This window comes from Engraulis encrasicolus, chromosome 11 (assembly GCF_034702125.1).
Source record: "Engraulis encrasicolus isolate BLACKSEA-1 chromosome 11, IST_EnEncr_1.0, whole genome shotgun sequence".
Lineage (NCBI taxonomy): Eukaryota > Metazoa > Chordata > Actinopteri > Clupeiformes > Engraulidae > Engraulis > Engraulis encrasicolus.
Genome location: NC_085867.1, coordinates 51656163 through 51665360, shown reverse-complemented (window position 1 = coordinate 51665360; position 9198 = coordinate 51656163). Strand labels below are relative to the sequence as shown.

The 9198-nt window shown below is 42.3% G+C and overlaps 1 protein-coding gene across 14 annotated transcripts in view; it reads left to right on the top strand.

Annotated features, from left to right (window-relative positions):
- Nucleotides 1-6743: 6743 nt before the first annotated feature.
- Nucleotides 6744-9198, top strand: part of cast (calpastatin) — a 57330-nt gene continuing 54875 nt past the window's right edge. For 5 of the 14 annotated variants that reach the window (XM_063210920.1, XM_063210914.1, XM_063210913.1 and 2 more), the window contains exons 1-2: nt 6744-6876; nt 8449-8529. In XM_063210920.1, coding sequence (XP_063066990.1) covers nt 6832-6876; nt 8449-8529 — 126 coding nt within the window. In that variant the 5' untranslated portion in view covers nt 6744-6831. Of the gene's footprint in view, nt 6877-7481; nt 7707-8448; nt 8530-9198 lie in introns of those variants that run through there. The other 9 variants (XM_063210919.1, XM_063210918.1, XM_063210923.1 and 6 more) reach the window with 4 other exon arrangements.

Sequence of the window (9198 nt, the reverse complement as noted above, 5' to 3'; positions counted from 1 at the left end):
TAGCACTTAAATTCCATGTTAGTCGGTGATGCCTGGCGCGTCTTACCTGTGCCAAATTGGGAGGAAACTTCCTTAGAGCTCCATTCCTGTCCTGTCTGCTATCGCGGACACTTCTACGGTTATCCTTACACGTCTTTGGCATGGTTTAGTTCAAACATTATTAGCTAGTGTAGTCCATTACAGTTATACCGCTTGAAACCGCTTGAAAACAGGACATTTGTCTTTTGACATTTGTTGTCGTCACATGATCATTGTTCAACTTTGACCCTGGATGGATGGATGGATAGATGGATAGATAGATAGATAGATAGATAGATAGATAGATAGATAGATAGATAGATAGATAGATAGATAGATAGGCCTAAATATATAGATATATAGATAGATAGGCCCAGATAATATCGGATTTTATCACATTTTTATCATTTAATCCACATCAAAGGCACTCTATGGGAATACTGAACAATTAATTATTCATAAATGATATACCATTTGAAAGTGTGTTTTCTCTACTTTAATATGAAAGTAACTTGTAAATGACACTTTTCATTTCTTTTCAAGTTATTTGACATTATTTAAAATATGACCAAAATGTCAATTTTTCCTTAGAATTCCTGGTAGAATTCCGACCTATTAAAAAAAAATTCTGGTAGCTAGAGGGTTAATATTAATTAACATTTAACAAAGCATTTACAAATATTTTTAAATGAGTAATAACCAAACTATGACAGCACAGTGGAATGGGAATCTACTTCTACTGTGTGAGTTTCATGTGGTTTCATGCCTTCTGGTCTTTGGAGCACAACATTTTGTTGATAATTAGTTCATTATTAAGCAGGCTTGCAGAGCAAGGCCCTTGAAGAGCAAGGCCCGATTATAGTAATCTCTAAGTCCTGTTTCTTATTGGTCTTGTGCAGGGCAGCAAAAATAGAAAATGGATCTCCTCCTATGCCTTTCGAGATAGAGACACCGTTCAAACACTAAAACGACCGGCTCGGCTTGGAGATCATTTCTATTAATAGGCTTGTCCGTGTCTCTTGTCGTTTTCCCGTTTTTGGCGATTTTGTGCAAGCTTGGGTCCCCATTGAAAACAATGGTAGAACCTTCATGAACCAAGGTTCCGCCACTCTAGAGATTAGAGTGTAGGAGGCTTTTTCGGTCATAAAACATCAACACTTTCACCTAGACGTTTAGTTGGCACGTTGTTGGCGAGCTCTATGGGATGTCTACAAATTGTCAAAGTTTCATCTCCCAACTCCCAATACTTTTTAAATGGCAGGTGTTTTAAAAACGACAGGGCTGGGTCTATGGAGGTTTCCAGTCTTCCCAAAAGTGCCTTTTTCAAGAGATCAGCGCATGTCCCACAAGAGGTCCATTTGTGCCTGAACCGTTTAACCTATAAACTTCATTCAAATACTGTTAGAGAGATCACATGCATGATTCCGATCTGTGCGAAGGACACGTGCCAACTCCTTTTAGTTTTTTTTACAACGATCTTGTAAAGACAAAAAACTGGGTCTCATTCTGTCCTCTGCTTAGAGCACAATACTAACCGCCATACAGTCAATCAGAACAGGTGCTACCAATACAGGGTTCCATCTCAACTGTCACTGTCTCAGTCTCAACATTCTATTCTTAACGAGCAGGTGCGAGCAACCATTCTACAAGTCTATTGTTCAGCTCTTCAATGCAATGTGATATAGTCTTGCTGGACTGTGTATGACAGCCAGCTGCGTGGCTCAATGGGAATGCTGCTGGATTAGAGATATGGAGGTTGAGGGTTCGAACCCCACACGACGCCATGTTGATTTTCAAAATTATATCATATGCAGTGTTCCTTAGCCAACTTCAAATATCATGTATTGTATGTCATTTAATATCAATGGCAAAGGGGCTGGATTACAGATATGGAGGTTGTGAGTTTGAATCCCGCTCGAAGCCATGTTGATTTTCAAAATTATATCATATGCAGTGTTCCTTAGCCAACTTAAAATACCATGTATGTCATTTAGTATATCCCCAAAACGCAGAGCTACAACACTTTCAAGATGGCTGAATCCAAGATGACTGAATTGTTTGGCCCATAACTTCTGACTGGGTGGATGGATTTTTTCCAACATTTCTTTTAGCTTTGTTTTCTCAATAGTACTTTGTTTCATCTCTGCCCCAAAAGGCAAGCCCGCTTCCAGCATTTTCTGTGAGAATGCAATCTAGTTTATAAAGTGTTTATAAAGCTGTCAATAGGTAGTTATTCTAAAGTGTTAGCGAAAATGTTTATTTATCAAAATACCTGACTATACCTGTATATAAACGCCTTACATCCACTCTCTACCTAGCCTCGCGAGCCATTCTACGTACTTCCGCCAAAGGATTGGCTCCACTGCGAGTCTGGCTGTGCTTCTCTGTGGACTGCCTGGAGCAGTAGGATTTTGATCGCAACGCTCGTGACAATTACGTACACATCTGCACCAGAGTCATTGGTCTGTGCTATGTTGTTGTTGAGTAACTGCCGGCGATTGAGTGAAAAGTGTCCAATAATTTCAAATCATAACTGAGTGCCAACTTCCTGCTTCTTGCAATTGCTTCAGAGCAAACAAATGCCAGACCATAAATACGAAATGATATGCCCCCCCAACCCCCCCCCCCCCCACTGGGAAGTAACAGGTCAAAGTAAAAGCGTTTTACTGAATTTTCTCCAGAAAGTATGAAATCTGACTACTTCGGAAATGAAATGGGACATTGCATGCTGTTCACAGACACCAGAATCAACATTTTCATAGTTAATTTTTCCGCTAGTGTACATACAGTACATAGTACATACAGTAGATTCAGTTTATGTTCGCTCAAAATATGAATGTGTTCATTAAACATGTTCAGGTGCAGCACTAGTGATCAAACTATCATAATCTGGGGTGGACTTTACCAGTCGTCCTCGTTTCAAAGAATTGTGGATCGTTACGGTTCTTTATAGAGAGTTAAATGCTGTCACAGAAACCAATGCATACCTTTTGCCTAACATCAACAAACTACTAGATTCACTTGCTGGTTCTACTGTGTGTTCCATTTAGACATTACTGTAGGCAGTGTATATTGGCAGTCGCCATGGGCTCTGCAAATGTGGCCTAGACACGTTTGTGACTCACATGGGCACTTTTCTGTTCAGAGTTATGCCCTAAATGCCCAACCAGTTTACAACGTCTAATGGATCTGGTGTTGGTTTATCTGAAGGAAAACGTGTTTCTTGTGTACTTAGATGACATTATGATATACTCACTATCTGTTGAATGCCATTTACAAGACCTCCACACTGTTCTCGAAAAGATTTGAGCAGCAGGACTCACCTTTAACTTCTTCATGTTCAAGTTCTGCATGAAGGAAATCAGGTACCTGGGCTATATAGCCAGCATTGCAGACTCCATGAAGGTGGAGGCCATCAAGGCCTTCCAAGGTACACCAATCAAGGAGGTGACGTCAATAACGTCTCGGCCCAGCAGGATGGTGCCATCATGTCCACTGCTATGAGCCCATTTCTCCCAAATCCCAGAACCGCTTAAGTGTCTCAAGAAAAAAGGCCAGCTCGCTCTAAGCGATCCCAAGACTGTTCTCTGTCCATCAAGACAATCAAGACCAGGGGTGTCAAACATACGGCCAGTGGGCTGGATACGGCCTGTCATAAGGTTCTCTCTGGCCTGGATGTTAATTTTTTTTTATTTTAATTTTTTCAAAGAAGTAACCGAAATGTGCTATTCCACCACTGGGGCAACAAAGTAAAATCGAGACCTGCATGACTTTAACCCAATGATCCAAACCTCCCTCTCTCTCTCTTATATATAAGTGCACATCACATTTATCTATTATGAATGGTGAATTGGTACCCTGACAGGCATTTGGTAAAGCTCATATTTATATAGGCCTACCAAATTATACTTTTTACAAAATTATTTCAGTTGTGTATAGGGTTGCCAAACGTCACTTGAAATACGGAATCATCACGGATTTTTATAAGTGAAAGTATATGGGTTCTGTATTGAGCTGAAACGGGACAGTGGACGTTAAAATGTGTTAAAATGCAGGAAATTACATTAAAGAAATACAAGAGACCCTCAGACCTAGCTTTTGCCAGACTGTTTGACGGAGTCAACAGTCGGCTTTCGCCGAGGCTAAGAAGAATCCGTCTCCATGGAGGGTGGGAGATGCTCTGACCTTACTCTGTCCTTACTCTGTCATTTAAATTCTTTGGAGTGAATAAAAAAAAAATTGTGCTTTATTAGCATGACTTTTACGATACAGTGTTTCCAAAGCATACAAATAAAAAGACAAAAGAGTGTATACCATAGCCAATTAGTAACGGACTCCAGGAATGAGTTCTGCGTCACCATTAGGCGATAGTACTGACAACGAATCCTCTGGTTTAAGGTTTTTTTGCGATGATGTTACTAGTGCGGCCCGCTTGAGATCACATGGGTTGTATGCGGCTATTAAAATGGCTCTTACACATAACCATCATAGTGTGTAAATGTAAAGGTAAACAAACCTTAAATCAACCAAGATATTGTACTTTATTGGTCATTTCAAGGTTTTAAGGACAGAATTGGACATGCCCATATATGGCCATTCTAGATCAGGTGGAGACAAAATCTAAATTTGCCAAATAACAGACATCAAGATATCCCTATTACATTGCCGTGCACATGAGCTCTGTGGTTGTGACAACCTTGTTAATGTGGAATAAAGGTTGTGGTCTGTAGCTCCACCTCCAGTGCGGTAGAGATATAGCACCTTGTGTTTTTTTTTAATCAGGAAAGAACTGAAGAAGTACTTGGATGAAAGTTTAATTGCCATTCAATTTGCACTTAATCTTCTCTCACCACAGTGGCAATCCCCACAGACGCCTTCTTTATACAGTAGGCATGCATGTTGCAGGCATACCTGACAATTTTAGGAACAACCACTAGGAGGAACCATTTCAAAAGAAATTGACTGGGGACATGACATGGGGAGCACTGCTATCACATGAACACTAGTAGTCCATCTCAATATCTGACCTCAATGTCTTTGCTTGCGGCCTTGTGATGCCAGGCAAGACATCATTGACGATATAAGTTTTATTCAATATCTCTCGTACAATTTCAACGGTCGTTTTCTCATTGGGAATCGCGATATTGAATGGGGAAAAGCCCCCTAAAACTTGCTCTGCTGCCGCTGACTCTTGGGATACTTTATTTTTTTTCTCGCCGGAGGCGGGTTCAGTAAAGCAAGAGGCCACAGGCAAAAGGAGAGGAGGTTGGATTTTGAGTTGGACCCTTGTTGTCTCACTCATGCTTATGGTGTGTTGTTAGCAGCATATGTAGCTGAATGTATCATAGGTTTGCTGGCTTGCTACAATAATAAACTGATAATAAAGTGCCAAAGTCAGGAAATGGAATTAAACCAGGGGGTGCGGTGGCTCACTGAGGTAAGATGCCATACCGTTATGCTGGCGATCCGGGTTCCATTCCAACCCGAGGTCCTTTGCCGATCCCTCTCTCTCCCACTCTCTTCCAATCACATTTCACTTTCCTGTCCAATATAAACAAAGACAAAACCCCCTTCCCCCAAAAAAACACCTTAAAATGGAAATATCCTACACATCATAACTGATATAACCATTTTTGTCTTGTCATGGAGAAAAGCATCTGGATAACCCTCCATCCCACTGAGTAAATAGGTGGTGGAACAGAAGGGTTTTGGCTTCACATCTGTGACATGGGGTAGGCCTACATTATGCAATAAACCTCCCATTAAGGCATTGGTGTGGAGCTGAACCTTGCATGCAAGAGAGGAAGTGAGTGAAAGAACAATTGGTTGCACGTTCTCACACACACACACACACACACACACACACACACACACACACACACACACACACACACACACACACACACACACACACACACTTGGTCTTTCTGTCTTGGATCAGCGGCAAAGGAAAGCTGGTATGTGTCTGATAAGAACAAGAGGGAAATCCCATTTCTCCATCCCAGCAAATGGTAGTTTGTACAGAAGTCATACAATTATGACTTTGTGTCGGCTTACATCTGAAAAGTGAAAGCCCATTGGGAAACTCCAACTCCCATTGTCATTGTGACACAGCACTCCACAGCACACAAGTGAACATTGCACACTGCACACAACGAAATTGCATTTATGCCTCACCCGTGCAAGGGGGCAGCCCTCAGTGTCGCCACATGGGGAGCAGTGCGGCGGGACGGTACCATGCTCAGGATACCTCAGTCATGGAGGAGGATGGGGGAGAGCACTGGTTGATTACTCCCCCCACCAACCTGGCGGGTCGGGAGTCGAAACAATAACCTCTGGGATGCAAGTCTGACGCCCTAACCGCTCACCCATGACTGCCCTAGGCCATATCATACCATATCTCTAGGCCATACCATTGAAATGTTTACACACACTCACAGTGAGTCTCAGATTGTCAATAACATTGACGATCCAAACAGTTTCATATGGAGGACAGCTGTTACTTTACCTTTATAATTCTCTGTTCATAATGTTATATTTTGTGTCTATTTTCTGTTTACAATCACTTATGATGGAAGTGTGCCTTGGGCCTCCATAGAACAAAAGCCAGTTCCCTGTTGACTCAGTGCCACAGCACCCTCCCCCTTTTTTGCCATCGTTTCTAACAAGCCCGGGCCGATGACTCAATATTTCTGGAAGGGAGGGAGTTGCAATCTCCCCTAACACTGTACCCGTCAGTGGCTGTAAGCTCTGTCCGCTAGTTCGATTGTTTCATGGTCGAGAAAGCGACCCATCTCTTACCGCACGCCAACCATGCCGCACAGGAAAAGGGGTCATGGACACAAAAAGCCCCGTGGGGTGAGTGTTTTCCCTCTGCAGCGCGCATTGCTCTCCGTTACAGCCGTACTAACGTGCGCAGGATGCATGGGATAGGCGGTCTACGTTCTACATATCCTGTGTGCAATTAGCCTACTGCGCATAGGTTGCCACGCTTGTTTAAACCAATGTATAGCCCTGTGATGAAGGCGCTGACAAACTGGTTTAATTATGTTGGGCTACTGAAAGTCGTAACGGTTGCAGGTCATTATGAGGATCCCTCATCCCTCACCGGGGTGTGGAACTTTTGACACGCATGTATGAACCTTGCACCGCTGTTAATTGTTTCTTGTGCATCTTAGCACACTTCTGGTCTATTCTGACCCTGTCATTATTGTGGGATGGGCCTGTCAGGCATTAAAGAACTTCAAATATGTGAATTGCAGGGTTTGTTGCGCAACGCGCATCTCCCGCGGAACGCCGTGGGAACACCCAAAAAACAGCTAACCAATGAAAGTAAAAACGCGTCAGTATCTTCTTCTGTCCAAACAACAGTCCTTTTCGGTTGAATTCGTTTCTATGCAGGGAGTTTTGGCTGAACTTTCGGTTGCATGACCACCCCCAACGGAATCAGGACGTATAATTATTATCCATCATTCTGGTTCCCAAGAAGACAGACGCACAGGAGTGGCATTGTCTATACAAACATAAGAGGTTGGCTCGAGCGCAGGAGAGACAGGGGGCGTTATTAGACGAGGTGAGCCCTCTGCCTGTCCCATAGCCAGTTTTCGGAGTTGATCTCCTTCCCCCGCGGTGCAAGAAAGTCGCGGTTCCTTTTAACCATGGCGTACGCGGCGTACTGGATGATGCTCGTGAGTATAAGCGCATAGATATCCAAGGATTTGTAGGCAAACCGCGAATGTTGTTTCGTAGTGTTTTGAATGTGTCTCTTAAAACGTTTCCTTGGATTGAACTTCATCATAGCGCAGGCTACGTAGTTGCTACATCAAATTCAAATTAATTAGTCATTAGTCATGTATGAAAGTTAACAAAATGGAGACGGCAAAACTTTACTCTACCTTTGAGACTCCAGGGGTGTGGTTGCGCCTCCACCCAAGTTTGATAAACGATTAAGTGTTAACTATTGCTTATCAGAGGAGATAACGTCGCTAATGCGCACAGATGGTAATTCGTTTTTAAAGAGAAACAGAAGTATTTTACACTACCCCTATACAAAACGTCCTAACTTTCATACATTTAATCTCTCCATGCCCTGCTGTATGCTTTGGACTACTTCCATGTGTATCAACTGTAGGCTATCTAATCTAACCTCCTATCTAATGTTGTCTGGGAAAAATTACACTCCAACCTGGGGGTATTCCAAGAATATGGTCAAGTGATAAACTTGACTAACCCTACAGGAAGTGGCAAACCTGTAAATAGAAAGTCCACATGTCAAAAGAAAATGAGGACTCAGGTCAGGATCTTCAACTAGGTTACCACTACCTCAAGGTCAACCTACCGAGCCAGGTTCTTGGAATAGCCCTCAGGTATACTGTACGTGTTTACTGTTTGTTTTTCATTCTAATGTTGTATCTGTGTCTTGATCTTTAGAAAGCTGAGGAGTCACTACCTGGAGCTGATCGCCAGACGTCTACAAGTCGCATCTCCCACAAGACAGCCTCTGGCTCTCAGGTAAGGGTGTGTGCACGTGTGTGAAAGGGTGTCTGGGATTATGAGGGACATGTGTGCACCTAAGTATTTTTAGGTGGAACTGTGGGTGTAACTTGGCACTTTTACAGTTGAAAAGTCAGTTGCATTAGCTTACAATGATTTAATTGTCAGTAGTTCCAAACTTTTCGATCAACGTGGGAAGGCATTGTCACAAAAGGGGGATGATGAATCACTGTGACAAGATAGCTGATGATGCACATTCGCACAGCGAAATAACTTTTTTTAGGCAAGTGCCTGAAAGTCTTTGTTAGCAACTTGACGGTGAGTTGTCATTCATCAATAGGATTTCTGAGTGTTCTGATGAAGTTTTAATGGCTACACTCTTTGTTTTGGTTAGTCATGGTATATGGTATTTTAGTTTATGATAGGCCTATAGTTTCATCTGACTACCAGATTCAACTTGAATGTTTAGTTTTATAAAATTGAAATCAGGCATGCTTTGTGTCTGAGAACTGTTGTTTCTTTATCAATCTGATTATATTTGCATCAAGGCGTTTCCTGTTATGTAAAACATGCAGTTGCTGTTGCGGTGGCTGTGAGCCCCTTGAGCTTTTTGTTTATATTTAGGAATTGCATTCCATTTGTACACACAGATTAAACACAGCATGCTAAAGACATGGGAACAACCAG